Source organism: Planococcus citri, chromosome 3, assembly GCF_950023065.1.
Source record: "Planococcus citri chromosome 3, ihPlaCitr1.1, whole genome shotgun sequence".
In the NCBI taxonomy this organism is placed as follows: Eukaryota; Metazoa; Arthropoda; class Insecta; order Hemiptera; family Pseudococcidae; genus Planococcus; species Planococcus citri.
Window position 1 is genome coordinate 83,508,679 of NC_088679.1, and position 17,679 is coordinate 83,526,357.

Genomic DNA, 17,679 nt, shown 5'->3' on the forward strand with positions numbered 1-17,679 from the left:
CTTTCGAATAGTTATACGGAAATAAAACGAGTGTAAAGTTCAGTTTGAAAATGTTAATGTTTTAATACTCGACTTTAAGGTTAACGCATTATTAATTAGGGTTACACACGTTGTATTGTATATGCGGATAGAATAAAATGAAACAGATAGCCCGGTATAATATGGTAATTAAAACACAAAATGTAGATAAATTCTCAGCATTATTCATGGTGTCGCGCCCATGCCCACGGTATAAACCCATACGCTCGTCGCTGCTAAAACACATATGTAGTATGTACGAGTACTACCTTTACCTTCGTGTATACGAGTACATTGTACATCTATACATAGGTACCTTTACCTACGTTCCAGGAGTATTAACAGGCATTTACCTATTTCCGTATTTCAAAAAAAAATAATAATAATAAAATCAAAATGAAAAAAATACTTATCGACAATGGCACACGAGGTTAGGTATAAATTATTGTTGATAATTAATATCGTATCAAAATTGAAAATTTACCTCATCATCGTCGAAACGAAAAATAAACAAATGCTACGAGCGACGCGACGCGACGATAATATGTACCTATACGTATCTCTATATCTACAACAAATGCCATGTAACGTAAACCCCACGCTAATGAAAACCGAGAATTTCCTTTAAGCTTTTTACATTCGTGACTAGAATATTTCATAAGCATTAAGGAATTACCTACACACCTTCGTTTATTCGCCCCGCTGAGGCTGCTTCTCATTTCTCTCAACGAAACTCATACTCGTATACAGTAGGTACACGCTCAAGGTTCAACTCTCGAGAATGGAAATCTCGCTAATTTGAAAAATACCTTCGAAGCTAATTCGTCGTCGACTCGTTTGAATAGCATTAACGTACTAAGACACAAACACAATAACCTACAGTAAAGTTACTCGAACGATTTAAGGACGACCGCGAGAAATACATATTAAAAACTGTTACATGTCCGGGGTTAAAAACAAACAAGGTAGAGGTACTAGGTACCTAAACCTATTACCTACATAAATATCGAATGATCATGCGGTTGAGTTGAATGAACTCGACACAGTCTTACCTTCATTCTACGGTGAAATAAGTCCGAGCAAAGCAACGATACTCGATCTGTAACAAACCAAGAAGACAGTGTCGTTAATTAAAAAATATCAACGTATCTAGATAGAGTCGATTATTCCCCGATGTGAATCGAGTCACACCTAAACTTTACGATATTTTTGTTCAATTACATAAGTATAGGTAGGTACAGGTACATAAATATAACCGAGCTCTAATAAAATCAATGATTACAGGTACCCGTGAAAATGGTGACGTTGGCGAACGCGCTGGTGGAATTCTATCAACACGTTTTTATAGATATAGCAGGTAACTCTACGTTAGTCTGTATATTTTTCGAATCTTTTGCGACAAAATCCAATACTCGAATAACTAAATAATTCGCAGGTAATCTGATTACTCGAATGTGTTTCCGGTTACACGAAAATTACCTACTTATAACAACGACAATGCGACCTTTAATTTCCGTTATATTTTAATAATACTTTCGAATGTAAAATGAAACACTCGATATTGGATTTCAAAAGCTAATACTTATGTACTAATACTATACGTAGTTTTACGTACCCATACTTACTATAAGTAAATGTAATATGATAATAAATACGCGAACATGTTTGTAAAAAAACACAGAAAGTTGCGTTTCGAGCGTGACTACTTACGAAAGGTAGGTAAAGGTATCTATCTGTACATTCGACGCCGGAAAAAGTCTACGTACGTTTCTCACATTCTCAGCATTTTGTACTCGTAGAACAGAATACAGATGTAGACGGAGTTGATGAACTTTACAATCATCGGTAAAGGTAACTCGACGTACACAATACACATACACTACACTACACAACATCTATTTATGTACGTCTACGTACTACGTAGTACGTACCTATGTACGAATTCGATGAATGATTATACTAACTTGTTGAGCTGAAGCGGTGGAATTCGACGAATGATGAAGAGTGTTTTTCGCAGGGATAGATGACTGAACGTGAGCCGTAAGACGTAAACCGATTCGTCGCCATCTTGACATAGTATGAGTAATACGAGATAACGATACTGAAAATGAAAATTCGAATTTCCAATACAATAACCTTACTTAAAGATAACATTCGTCAAAAGTCAAAACGAAACGAATATTACTTCGAAGAATGATTCATCAAAAGATAATCTTACTTCTTGATAAGCCCAACGGCCAACACCGAGGTCAACAATGGACCAACAATACCGAATAATCCGAGGGAGGAACACATAATCCAACTTCCAACGTGAAAAATTCAGCATTATTCGATATAAGTAGCATGATGACGTTTAGCACTATCTTCAAACGAAATATTAAGAATACTATACAAAATTGAGTAATAATTTATATAAAATTAATGTTTAACACTCAACAGTACAGTTATTAGTAAAATAATTAAATTTACGATTTATTTACCGCATTTCAAGGACAATACGAAAATTTGGCCAAGGCCAGGTCGCGTCCTGCCCCTCTATTGGCTAAAATTTCATGTGACGTCATAATCGCCAAAAATCAGCCAATTGCGATGCTGCAAAGCAAAATCAAAATCCAAACGCAAAAACTGCCAGGTGTTTTGTTTATCTTCGCTTCACCACTCACGCACACAATATACACGCAACAACGATTATAACGAACATCGTTATCAACAAAATATCTATACGCGAATTCACACTAAGTGGCTGACATCTGGCGGATTTTTGCGTAAATGCTGAAAAGGGGGAACTGTGCAAAATTGTGATAAGACATTTTTATATTGTGGAATATTTTTCAACTCAAATTTGCAACTGAATGATTCGGATTTGAGTAATTGAAAAAATTCATGACACCAGAACTCATTTGCAAACGTATTTTAAACAAAAATGAGAAAATTGTATATCAGCAATCAGCAAAAGAGTCGTTTGATGTCTTTGAGTAAAGGAAAAAAATTGTTGGCCACTAAATTATTAATTTTTGCGTTGTGAATTGTAATGTGATTGGTCAATACTCTCTAAATTTGAAACAGTCAATTTCACTGCTTAGCAGTCACGACATTTTGCCTTTTTAAAGCAGTAGTTTTTTTTACTGCAAAACAGTGAAAAATTACTGAATTGCTCAGTCAAAATGATTTTTTACTGACCAACTCAGTAATTTTTCACTGTTTTGCAGTAAAAAAAAACTACTGCTTTAAAAAGGCAAAATGTCGTGACTGCTAACTGCTAAGCAGTGAAATTGACTGTTTCAAATTTAGAGAGTAGTCTCCAGTTCCCCCTTTTCAGACAATAACAACAGCGATCCAAGCGATTCGTGAATTCGCGAATATGTATTAACCCGATTCGCGCAGTGGCAATTTGATTGGCACTTTTTTTTGCCATTCTTGGCAAAAGAGTGGTAAAGCTCAAATTGAAATGAAAACCAGACGAAAATGCCAGTGATGGCAATTTTGAAAACTTGCTACAATACAGATTACACTCTGCTTATGCTAGTTTTGACAAAATTTTGCCAACGTTTACAATATTTTGCCAATAGTGACAAAACTTTGTCCGTTAAATTTCAAAAAATAATCTATTTGCAGAAGTGGGGAAGATAAGATGAGATTAGGCAGAGTCGAGCGCATGTTCTACTCTGCCTCGTTGGTTACTTCATACTTTGGTTCAGTTTTCAGTTGATGGTGAAGTAGTGAACACGTTGTACAGAAATTTGGTTATAATTGATGCGTGAAAATGTCGTCTGGAAGTCGAAGATGAATCGGTAAGTACCATACATCTGTATACATCTATCATGGGATAGGTACCATGACTTTTGTTTTATCTTGGTGTGGGTATTTGTAACTTCCTATACCTATGCACGTATGTATTTTGCGAATTGATTGCAAGTGATTCAGACGTTATGTTACAGTGATCGTTGAGGAAATCACATCATCTGGTAGGTATCATAACTTGGGTGTATTTATGCTCACCATGTACCAGCCAAGTCTTTAGATTATGCAGTTTCCATAATGATAGTCTAATGAAAACAATACTGTAACAACGTCTGAATCACTTGAAAACCAAATTACATAATATGCGTGTACCTACTTACAACAAGATAAAACAAAGCATATGGTACTAATGCTACAATGAATGTATACAGGTACATATAATTAGGTACAGATTGATTTTCGACTTCAGACATTAATTGCATCATTCCCTGCAACTTTGACCGTTAAAATAAACGATTTTCAAATTTCAAATGTGTTCTTTACAGGTACCTACATCAATTGCCATAGGATTGCCACTGAGTGGCAAAATCATTGGCAAAATAATTGCCAATGAGATTGCCAGCAGTGGTAAAACAGAGGCAAAATAATTGCCAATTAAATTGTCACTAGTGGCAAAACGGTGGCAAAACATTTACCAATGAGATTGCCACCAGTGGCAATCTTATTGGCAAAATTTAATCTTTTGCCACATTGGCAAAGTTAAAATGCTGTCTTCTCATTGGTTGGAGCTTTGCCATTATATTGCCTTTTTTTTGCCATTAGTACACCTAGTGGCATTGGCAAAATATTTTGCCATTTGCGCGAATCGGGAATGTAGGTACATTGTAACATTGATAATGGAGTCACCCTCGTTCTTGTAGCTAGTAGCTTTTTAAAAAAGCTGGAAAAATATGATATGATTTTTGTTGGTATAATAATTTGAGTTAATTACCGATGTAGATACGTATGTACGTAAGTAAGTACTTATATTCAAATTCATTTCCGAACGTCTATTTGTATTGTGACCTGTGGAAGTACAGTAAGTGATGTAATCACTAATCAGTTGGAGTTGGAATCGTTGAAAACTTCACGATGCATTTTTTTGAATTAATTCAGATTCTAGTCTGAGTCAGACCAAGATAGGAGGTAAGGTACGGTAACGGTACGAGTTTTCCGGACGCCGGAGCCAAACACCGAAATGTAAAACTGGCCGGAAGATTTGAAAATGAAAATTACAAGGAACTTGTTGAATGCTACTTTCAAAATATGGTAGTTATCAGAGTTATCGCTCGGTATTTCCAAGTACCTAACAAATCTCTAAGGTAAATTGGATAAGTACTTGATTCATTGAGAATTTGTCGTCGAGTTTTCATTATACCGTATACGACAACGACGCATACGTACATATTACATCTTGGTATCCATATTCGTACTCGTACGTATACGCGTAAAATTCACGAGTGGAGTGTTTCGATTATTCTTCGTGAAAATGGAATCGCTGCTTATAATAACTGCTTGAGTGCTTACGTCGCGTCGCGTCGTCGTTCAAAATGCAGAACTATCGCCCCATCGAAAAGAGAAAAGGAAAAACAAGTACTAATATGTAAGAAGACAGATTGATGGTAGGAATTAGGTATCGCGTATCGTAATGCTATTGCTATACTTTCTGTGTGTAAGTTGATGGGTACAATACCATAGATGGAACCTGGATGAACACGTTACACGATGAGGACTGGCGACATATTCGGTAGGTACCTACATACTCGTATGTGTATCTATAATGATATGTGAAACCGCGAAAGGATTGCAACTCGTACTTATGTAAAAATAACAAATATTGAAAAAGGATTTCAGCATCGCATGTTGATCGAGTAAATGTTTGTTTACCGAGCATTTTTTTAAAAATGAAAATAAGATGTTCGCTGGTTAGTTACACAAATACCGCGCATTTTTTTCAATTAATAAACGCGTCGCGTTGTGATACTAAATAGTATGTAGGTATACTTAGGTACTGATTTGCATAAATGCAGTTGATTATAAACGTACGATATTAGTTACCTACATATATGTACGTTAAATAATCTACATACCTACACATATTATGTAATAATATGTATGTGTAATGTACCTACTCGTATGTAGAATATATTGTAGGTACAGTATTTTTTTTATTAGGTATGTCCCTAATGCGCGCATTTTGAATTTATTTTGTAGATGAAAGGACGAATAATTTTTTCCTAATTCGATCTCCACTTCCAGTATTGATGATTTTAGTATGCTACGTTCATTTCGTAACGAATCTGGGTCCACGATGGATGAAACGCCGTCAACCGTTCAATTTGAAAAGTATCATGATTGTGTATAATATAATACAAATCTTAATAAACAGCTTCCTCTTTGTTGAGGTGAGTAAAAGTAAACTATACACGCGAAATGTAGGTGTAGGTGTAGGTATAGTACCTAGTTAGAGTTACACTATATGGTATGGTAAATTTTCACGCTCTCTGCCAACAAATGTTTAACAGAAAGAAACGTGTTGAACGTAGTTATTTCAAAAGTTTATTGTTGAATGAAGTCTTTCGCTGTTTTACAAGTACTCGCGAGAAATAAGGCGAAGTAGACTTAAAATTATTGAATTATGTTGAAAAGAAACAGGAAAACTTGTTCGAGTTTGTATAACTTGGTTAAACAACTTTGAAAACTTAACAGATATCGTTGAAACATTTAACCTTTAATGAGTTAATATTTGCATACCGCCTTCTTTTCTTTTTTCTATTCGCGACGAGCGACGAGCGACGAGCGACGAGAGAGCTTTTTGTTTTTAAACTCCGACTCGTTCATTAAATTTTCAAATGAATTATTTCGCCAATTTTATATTCATCCGAATCGGAGCAAAATCTTGTGATTTTAGTTATTCCGCGGTACCGACGACGAAGGCGAATTCAAATTGTCAGCAGCGTGTTATTGTAACGTTGTTGGTACAATTTGCCTTGCAAATATCATCTACCTAGAACTACCTACCTATTTTTAAATATTACTTCGACTTATTCCAGGCTTTTATGTAATTAAAAAAGGTCACAAATTTCGGTAAAGTCGCATGAATTATTATACTCGTAAGTAGGTATATCTAAGTCGAACAAATTCGACTTTTCAGAAATTAGGTAGGTACCTACCATAATTCAAAATACCGAACCTGCTACATTTCAAGCGCTTATTTAGGTATAAATAATGCAGATAGTACTCGCTTTGATAAATAAAAAAATAAAAAGAAAAAAAGTTGTATACCGTAAGTAGGGTACTACTCGTACATAGGTACCTACCTACGAACAACTAAAAACTGCCAGTCACTGGTGTACTCGTAACTATATAGGGTACAAAAAAGAAACAAATAAATTACATAATTGCCTTCCAATTTAGAAACAGCAGCAGTATATAAGTAGGTATCAAAAGAAAAGGTCCATTTCCATTCGACGAAAGAGCATTAGAATCGAGTGACACCTAATTAACAAAATCTTCCGCATGGCTTCGTCCCTTTTACGAGTAGAATGAATGGAAATTTATTACAGAGGTACTCGATTGTTTCGCGAATGGTTATTATTTTTTCACCATTTTGCAAAGATTTCATTCTTTTGCTGATTTGTGCCATAGTACGACAACTAAACGAGTTTCTATATACCTAATTGCTGCGATCTCTTCGTTTCACCGAATTCGTATCCGTGTATTCTACTTCACTACGTATGTCTGTGCTATCGCGATACGCCGCGCCGTACGCGTGTCGCGTACCTATCGAAATAATTTTCTACTCGTATATTAACGATATCTCTTCTTCAACCAGTCTGAGTCTCGTTAAAGTGTAATGTTTTCGATACTGATACTGTAGCTAATTTTTAGCGTCAATACCGTCAATTTTGCAAAGCGTTTATGTACTTTATTGTTTTCTTTTATCATCGATATGAAAAAAAAAAAAAAGCAATCAACAATAAACAGCAGGATAAGTTGACATACTTACATATTAATATCCTCAAGAGTGAAAACAGTGAAATCAAATGCCCGGTTGTTGACTTTTTTATTTCATCAATCATTAAAGTAAGAGAACCTCTAGTCTATTCCACAACAAAAGTTTATACTTATCTATACTCGATCGTAAAAACGCGGGTTCCACAAAGAGATCCAATGGTCTCTTGCGAGATTATTGTTAATTTACGTTAGATGGATACTGAACTAGTACATATAACATGCTAGCAAAAGGCCAGCCTATTACTATCACGATACAAGCTAGCGAAAAGCTGTCATATTGCTAGTACATATAAGATGAGCTAGCACAATGTAGGTATGCTAGCAATATGCTAGTTAAAACCATTGCCCCTCAATTACTAAGTGATGCTAGCTGTTCATGCTACCATATTGCTAGTGTAAGATTAGCTAGCAAAATATTATGCTAGGGATATGCCGATGAAAACTTGGCCCTGAAATTACCGAGTGATGCTAGCATTTCCCACTAGCAAAATATTATTATGTTGCTAGTAAGAGATGACGTATGTATGCTAGTAATATGCTAGTTAAATCCCAGCACCGTAACTAATTACCGAGTGATCCCAGCAGTTTTTGCTAGCAAAATTCATATCATAATGCTGGCTTGAGATGAGCTAGTACAATGATGTATGCTGGTTACATGCTAGCGGCATAACCACTGAGTAAAGCTAGCAGTCACTACTAGCATAGTGCTAAATCATCGCTAGCACCCTGTAATGGTGCTAGCGTGAAGCGAACTAGCAAAAAGCACGCTAGCAATCTGCTAGTTACATGCCAGAATGACAATCACTGGTAAACTTGCATTAGTTTACTGCTAGCGCTATTCTAACCTTGCATGGTAAAGCTAGCAGTCAAGGTACTAGCATGGCGCTAGATTTTTGTTAGAAGACTTCTTATCCGGGTGCTAGCGCCTAGCAGTCAAGCGCTAGCATAATGCTAGCAACTTGCTAGCGTTGTTCTCTATCGTGATAGCCTACGCTTAACTTGTCTTAGGTGAAGCAGGTATGTAGTCAATTCGAATGTAAGCTCGATGCAGTTTCTTGTTTAAATACAAGAAGAGTGAAGTTGGCTAACTAATCACTCAGTTAATACCATATTACAAGTTGCTAGTGTAATGCCAGCTCTAAACTACTCGTAGCATTGTAGGGCAATTGCCCATTTTTGGATATTTTTGGAAAATTATATATGTAGGTAGGTACCACTAAATTGAAAATACTTACCGCGTATAATGTTTTAAAGAAATTAATAATCTTCTAGCATTATACTAATTATACACATACGCTAGCATATGCTAGCAAAAAACTAGCAAGAGCATGCTAGCACCAGTAGCACCATTTTGAACACACGTACTAGTATATCTGCTAGCAAACTGTTGCTAGCATAATGCTAGTACGGGTGTTCAAAATGGTGAGACATTCTACAATTTTTTCTACTTGGTTAGGTATAGGTAAGCTTGTAAATCAAAATGATCTTCTCGCGAAGTAGGGGTATCTGATATTTAAATCGTAAAGCAATAAGTGTTGGTACCACCTATCTGCAAATAGGTAAAATAATTTACACAATATGAAACGAGCATATTATACGGTGTTCGTTCCAGCATTCCAGCAAACTATGCAAAAGTGAAGAAGGGATGGGGAAAATACCAAGTTGAAAATGAAACATCGCGTAACTGATTTGCTAATACGAGTATAGTACATACTAATATAGTTATACGATCGAATAAATTCCAAAAGGTATATCTATAGTATAAAGCTACAAGCAAAAAAAGTTCAGCAGACTCTCATTCAGCCCCAATTATACTTAGGAAGCTAATTTTTTTTAAAAAGAAAGCCCTCGACGAGTACTTGATGCGAAAACTATAGCGAAGGCCCAATTTTGATTTTAAGGGCCTCAAATTTTGGAGAAAGGGGGCTAAAATCAACATAGAAAAATTTTGGAAATACACTTTCTTTCAAATTGCGTTTTAAACCGAATTCCAAAATTTGAACCGATTTGGTACCATAGGGGGCGAGATATGCCCCAAAAACCAATTTTTGGGCCCCCTCCTCTAAATTTATGAAAACTGAACCGATTTTGCTCATTTTTTTTTTTCAAAATCTTCCTTACAATGCGTAGATATGTTATAAAATATTTTGAAATCAAAATATTTTAGTTTAAGTATGAAAAATTAAAAATCAAAATCGAATTATTTTGAACAAATTTAACTTTGAGCTTTCATTTCTTAGCCGAATATTTCCAATTTGCTAGGCATTTTATTTATCATCAAATAGTAAACAAAAAATCCAACTTCTCAGCCGAGTATTTCTCTTTTTAATTATTCATTTTGCTTAGTAAGTTGTAAGGAAACCATCGATATTACACTAAATGGATACACAGCGTGTAGAGAGGCAGGTGGGAAATGCAATGCTCACGAAGTTCACAGGGGAAAGGTGAGGTTATTGAGGCGCATCCGTTCGGCGCAAGTGATGCCCATCAAAACGTTTTGCATGAATTCAAAATCAAAATTAATCAATCAGATACCATGCGCAGAAAAAAGTCGCATCAATAACTAAATAAGCCCCTAAGCTTCGTTGTTGTTTATGGATGCGGGGTAAATGGACTTGCTGGGTATCCATTTATTTAATGTAATATCGATGAAGGAAACGAACTTGGGGTCTACCTTGAAAAAACGAGTTCTGAGTGAGAAAAGGGAGAGGGAAGTGTTAAAGTAGCTGTAGTGTAGGATGATTTACCTTAGACTTTATTAAATGCGGATGATAATAAGTAATAGGCTATTAATTACCGAAATAAGTACATTATATTATTTATATTTGTATTTTTTTACACAGGCGTTCCGGCATGGTTGGGGTGGGCAATACAACTGGATATGTCAGCCTATTGATTGGTCAGATACTCCTTTCAATAAATACGTAAGTAAACTCCAAAACTTTCAAATCTCTTAGTGGCGGCGTGGCGGGAAAATACAAAGAGTAAGTTACGATTTCAAAAGTGAATTTTTGACCAATTTGTGTTGGTAGATGCTTAAATTTAAAAAAAAAAAAAAAAAAAAAATGAAAAAAAAATCAAATTTGTAAAGTAGGTAGGTACCTACGTACATAACGAGTGGTTTTTTGACAATGATATTGTCTGATGTGCAAATTATTTTTCATTTCAGTTTTTCAGTCAAAAAAGTTGTCGAATTAGGGCCAGTAGCACAATGCAGGTTTAAACCAGAGTTGTAGGTTAACTCTGGTTTAACTAAAATGCAGTGTAGCGCAATGGACGATTAAACTTTTTTTGCAGCTTAAACCAGGTTTTACTCAACTCCTCAATTTTCGGAGGTTAACCTAGGATTAACAAATCGGCGCATGTTCATTGGTTGATTCAAGTTGTGTGATTACTGATTATTTTGCAAATGGAAACTGATAACTTCAAATAATACCAACTTTCGACAAAGACAAAGCATAATTACTTACATTGATGACAAAAAACAAGAATAATATTGTTGAATGTAAAATTTCGAATCACATCACCACCATACTGAAAAATTTGATGACTATTGTTCAAAATTGGACATTTTACCTCAAACAAATTAATTTCCTGCAGCAAAAACTTCAATCTAGTCAACTATTTGTTCGAGAATATTTATTTTTTTTAATTTATTCAAAAATTAGAACTTTGTTTCCAATCGTAAGATATTTCTATTAATCATTAAAAATATGTAATCAAAAATCACTCCAAAACATTGATATCAGTGATATTACGGACATAGCCAACAATAATTGTGACAAAATTTGGTTGAATGACGCGTTAATCGAAGGTTTAGTTAATCTAAACCTGAACCATTGTTGTGCAACGCCACAGAAGTTGAACCTGGTTCAAGATTTAAACTAAGTTCAGCTAAACCAAAATTTAAACCTGCATTGTGCTACTGGCTGACAAAATTTCGCGGTTGTCCATCCATACCTTTTGGTGTGCAGTGCAGTGCAGTGCAGTGCAGTGCAGTGCAGGAATGGCCTTGTAAGGTCCAAATTATTCTCCGCGATTCGCGTTTTGTGTAAATTATTTTTTTCAAGCCATTCAGTCGCCTCCCTCTGTCCCTGTCCTCCACTTGCGCGTCCCAGTTCGTTCAAAAATTCCGATACCTACCGATTAATCATTTCGATTTCTTAGTCAGCAAAATCTTTGAAATGCAATAATTTATGTAGCTGACGAACGTGACAAAATTGTAACTTTCAAAATAACAGCCACCCTGACACGTCTTGTCCTCGATTCTAGCTTCACGAACACCTGGTGAAATTTCACGAATCAATCGTTGAAATTTGACACTGATGACTTTTTAAAAATTTGATCCTCCTATAAAAATGGCCCAGAATCCAGGTGGAAGATTTAGCCATAGACAAACCCATTGCGTGTGAAGAGTGAAAACTTTGATTAGGCGCAGAGATTTTCAAAATAGGCCCGACATAATTTCATTTTTGACCAAAATTTTATCTCAAAAATTCAAAATTATTCCTCAGGGTAGTAGATACTAGATAGGCCTACGTAGTAAGTAAATAGATCTTAAAAAAAAAAAAAAAAAAAAAAAAAGTACAGTAGTGGTACGGTACGTCTACGTATTAAATGAGGAGTTTCGAGCGTGCCGATCTTATTTTTGATCATCATTGCACCCTGAAATACAATACGGGCAAGTACGAGTACATTAAGTACATACTCGTATGTTGCAGGAGATGAAGATGAATATAAATTCGATATTATTTGGCTGGGTGGTGCAAAACTACAAACTTCACAGGTCCTTTTCATTCTTACGAATCATCTATTTCTTGCACATGGTTCGGGTATGTTTGAAAGATCTGGGAAATTGGGAAAATTGATATGAAAAAAAAAACAACGTTAAAAGCCCGAGAAAATCATTTTTCTGAAACATCGAACACCCTTGTAGATTGAAAAGGAAAAATGTGCAGTTTATTCTTACCTTTTTCAAATTATTGCTGGGTCATTTCATGTCATAAGTCAACTCAGTTTTGGGTTTATAGATACGCGTAGTCGCGTACCTACTCCGATCTTGCTCGAAACTTACCTATTTGTAGTCTACTCTTATTATGTAGAAAAGAATGGAAATCGCTATTAATTAGCTTTCCAACTACCTACGTACGTACATAATATGTGTAAGTATACCCCTTCGAGGCAGGTAACTTGTTTTTTTTTTTCTAATCAATTGAAAGTTCTCGTCACGTGTCCAACTTTAGAGTTCCAAGCAACTTATAAAAATCTGTTCACGACGCCGACGAGACGATACAACTGACAAAAGTGAGAATAGGTCTAAAAATACGTACATTTTTTAATTTCAAAACTTCCAAGTTGAGCTTTTTTTGAACGCTCAATTTTCCAAAGCTCGCCAAATTTCGGAGCAATTTCGTAAAAATTTTCAAAAAAACGATCTTTTTAATTTTATATTCCAACCAAAAGATTCGCCAAAAATTCACGTTTGTAAATATCATTTTTTTTTTTTAACGAACGCTTCCTAATTCTTTTTCGCTTCACATTTTTAAAAAGGCTACGTAGGTATACAAGTCTGAAACTTGGCAATCTTTTATAAAGGCCCTAGGCAGATAAGTATGGTCGAGCGGCCCCCGGGACCTTCAGAGATGAAACTCATGTGGCGTATAGGTACCCCCAAGATAAGTATTTTCCCCAAGTTTTGGACCTCAACTCTGAGTGGTTCTTGAGTAATTCCTCAAAAATCGAAAATCGTTTTTAATTTTTTTCTCAGGATTGACTCGGCCGATTTTTTTCAAACTTGAACCAAAGTGTACGTATACATAAGGGCTTTCCCCAAAAAAATCAACAGCCCCCTCCCCCCACTTTTCCCCCTTCAAAATTTAGATTCAATTGTTTGAGATCCCCCTTACCCCCCCCCCCCCCCAAGGCCTTTTGGCACACTTTTCGAAAAATATTTTTTAGATGCAGTATTGATCCTAGAACAACATATAACTTACTCAAAATTGTACCTCGGGTGCGCCATAGTCAAATTCGACCAAAACCAACACCCCCTCACCAGGTAATAAGGTTAATGTGGTACCTACGCCACTGCTATTGAAGTAATTTCTGGAGTATTGTTTATTGTTTATAATGTTGTAATTTTTAAATGAGAATGATGTTTTTGAGAGTCGTTATTCACAAATTCCCATTTAGGGGCAGCGAAGCACCCCCTCCCCCAAATTTGGGCGAAACTTTCAGAAAGAAACCTGGGGCATGTGACATATCGAATTATATGTTTTTGATAACGCTGAACACGAATATGACGTCAGATTTCTGATTGGACCCCACCCACAGCCCCCAACACCTCCCCAAATGAGATGAAAATTCAAAAAAAAGGTTTTGTTCGTGCGACACATGAAATAGTATGTTTTTGGCGACGCTGAAACCGAATATGACGTCAGATTTTTGATTGCACTCCGTCCACGGCTCCCAGCACCTTCCCAAGGGGAGTATCCTAAAAAAATGGTTTCATTCTGGTGACACATGAAATAGGTAAGTATGTTTCCGATATCGCTGAACACGAATATAGCCTTAGTTTTTCAAATTGACGTCATCCGTTGCTCCCAGAACCTCCTCCCATGCGTAATTGTCCAAAAATTTTTTTGGGGGCCATGGATGGGGTCCAATCACAAATCTGACGTCATATTCGGTTTCAGCGTCGCCAAAAACATACTATTTCATGTGTCGCACGAACAAAACCTTTTTTTTGAATTTTCATCTCATTTGGGGAGGTGTTGGGGGCTGTGGGTGGGGTCCAATCAGAAATCTGACGTCATATTCGTGTTCAGCGTTATCAAAAACATATAATTCGATATGTCACATGCCCCAGGTTTCTTTCTGAAAGTTTCGCCCAAATTTGGGGGAGGGGGTGCTTCGCTGCCCCTAAATGGGAATTTGTGAATAACGACTCTCAAAAACATCATTCTCATTTAAAAATTACAACATTATAAACAATAAACAATACTCCAGAAATTACTTCAATAGCAGTGGCGTAGGTACCACATTAACCTTATTACCTGGTGAGGGGGTGTTGGTTTTGGTCGAATTTGACTATGGCGCACCCGAGGTACAATTTTGAGTAAGTTATATGTTGTTCTAGGATCAATACTGCATCTAAAAAATATTTTTCGAAAAGTGTGCCAAAAAGCCTTGGGGGGGGGGGGGGGTAAGGGGGATCTCAAACAATTGAATCTAAATTTTGAAGGGGGAAAAGTGGGGGGAGGGGGCTGTTGATTTTTTTGGGGAAAGCCCTTATGTATACGTACACTTTGGTTCAAGTTTGAAAAAAATCGGCCGAGTCAATCCTGAGAAAAAAATTAAAAACGATTTTCGATTTTTGAGGAATTACTCAAGAACCACTCAGAGTTGAGGTCCAAAACTTGGGGAAAATACTTATCTTGGGGGTACCTATACGCCACATGAGTTTCATCTCTGAAGGTCCCGGGGGCCGCTCGACCATACTTATCTGCCTAGGGCCTTTCTCGAAAAAAGCTCAACTTGAAATTTTTGAAATTTTTGGTAGGTAAATATTATCGAAACTATTTTCAATTACCTTTTAAACTCTAAAAGCAGATTTTTTTCCAAATTGCAGCAGTCTCGATGCAATCAGATTACAAAGTTGGGCATTATGACGCGACAATACTTACAAAATCCGGGGGAAAAAAATAAAAAACCGAAGGATGCTACAAAAAAATGTAGTGAAAAATAAATGATTTTTGGCAACTCTGACGGTAATGTAGCAAAAATTTGGATAAAGTCGAACAAATTATTTTCAACTTGCAAACAAAATTTTTTTCAGTAAACGTACTTATTTGAAAAAATTGAAAATAACGAATTTATCGAATGATAACGTGTAAACAAATGGTAGACGCTAAAGGGCGTAGATTCTAAGCCCTTTTATCATCAGCCTGCTACGAGGCATTGTACCAACTTGTTCATTCCTTCGGCCATAATCTCAATTAATGCGATATACTTAATTCGGTAAATGCGTTAAATTCTGATTAAAGTGTTTTACATTCGTTAATGAGTTATTTATTCGTCTAAATCGCGATTAATTCCGTAATTCGTATTACTACTTCGATATGTATTGTTATAATACCTACCTATCGTACATTTTTTCCGGAATTATTCGCAAACTGGCCAAAAATTTACTTTTGAAGTCACCTTCTCGGAGTTTCGCGGTAACTATGTACTTAAAACGGCGGAGGGAGGGGAGAAGGTGCCCGATAAGCACCGCGACCACAGTCCACGAATGGTCCAAAACCAGTACTGGTTGATGTGTGCGAGTTGAATCGAAGCAACGATTCACGATTCGTCGATTCGCATAAATTACCTATAGGTTCTGGCTCTCACATAGCTTTCTTACGTTGTCTAGTTATGTACTGGTATGTAGGTATGTGGTTCAAAATACCTAATTATTTTCGTGAAAAAGTTTGAGAATCGCATTTAAAACGGCTTTTTCAAATTTTTCAAATTTCCAAAAATTCGCCAAAAATTTAAATTTAGGGCCTGAAATTTGGGTTCTAAGGGTTTTAGTATAGGTACCTCTAGAACTTTAGGTACCTCTACCTACGTACTCTTGCGATCTATCTTGGCTTCATTCGAATCGAAGAGTGGCGTGTGGCGGTTCAAAATGTTCCCTCGCCAGAGTGATATACATGCTATGTACTCGTATTAGCTATCGTCAAATTGCTTAACAAGTCCGTAAAAAAGTCGCACCTAAATAACTAAATTCCAAATTTGCAATGTCATTCGAACTGCGAACAAGATTGTCGAAATAAAAAGTTTTCAAAAACTCGACTAAATTCCTTCCGGGCAATAGGTAAGTTACCTAATTTTTTTACGATTTCGCATCGAATAATGAATTTCAAAAAATTACTCCCTTCACCGCCATTCGGATTTCGGAACGTTTAACCAAAAACAAAATTCTTCTTACGATTTTGTCCAATTTTAGTACCTACGCGTAATAATGATAGCGCATGATTGGTTGTTGGCCGGACTGGAGAGATAACATTCCACCAATCGTACGCATCTATTTAACCGTTCACGTTGCCAACCTATATTTTTTATGAAAAACGTTCTTCGGGGTGCTCGATATTTCTGGGCACCCTGTAGATTATTTACCTGTTGTAGGTACTATAGGTACTAGGTAGTACATAGGTGCTCGTACCTACGAGTATGTATTGTAGAACTGCATTGTACGCAATTACGAGTACCTAACGCGTTTCATCTGTTACATTCTTTTTACAGGTAGTCAGTTTGTGTTATTTGTATTTCGTAATAAAAATGGTCGACCTTCTCGATACAGTAAGTATTGTACGAGTATGTACCTATAGCGTTAGTAGAGTAGATAATATAGCAGGTATGCATTTAACGAGTCGAATTAATATTAATGATGATTACGATACGTTTACGAACTCGTATTTGGCCTGCGGACTCTTCCATTGTGGTAGTTACGGATTTCCAATAAACTGAATTACGAGTAATCAGTAATCTATTCAAAAAAGAAGAAGAAGAAAAAGAAAAAAAATAGGTACTTAGTTCAATTTGTTGCACTCTGAATTGCACACTTGCGGGTGAATTTGTGGACAGAACTCACTTATAGATGCATGAATGTATTAAGTAACTACACCTTTTTTTAAAAAATTTTTATTGTCCTATACCTACGTAGTAGGTAGGTATACCTCTACCTACCTATAGCGTATAGCATAGCTCCACTAAACACCGAACACCGAACACCGAACACTTGCACCATAGACAAAAGAGAGCGGAGAATTACTCGTATTTTAGGAAAAAGTTTTGAATTTTCACAACAACGTTAATTTACGT

General features: G+C 36.2%; 1 protein-coding gene across 1 annotated transcript in view; it reads left to right on the forward strand.

Moving 5' to 3' along the window:
• The window catches only part of LOC135839926 (very long chain fatty acid elongase 7-like), a 41,150-nt gene that overhangs the window by 12,277 nt on the left and 11,194 nt on the right, over window positions 1–17,679 (forward strand). Inside the window, exons 2-5 of the mRNA XM_065356197.1 lie at window positions 1,303–1,375; window positions 6,013–6,203; window positions 10,659–10,739; window positions 17,101–17,157. Of these exons, the coding sequence (XP_065212269.1) occupies window positions 1,315–1,375; window positions 6,013–6,203; window positions 10,659–10,739; window positions 17,101–17,157 (390 nt within the window). The 5' untranslated portion in view covers window positions 1,303–1,314. The remainder of the gene's footprint in view (window positions 1–1,302; window positions 1,376–6,012; window positions 6,204–10,658; window positions 10,740–17,100; window positions 17,158–17,679) is intronic.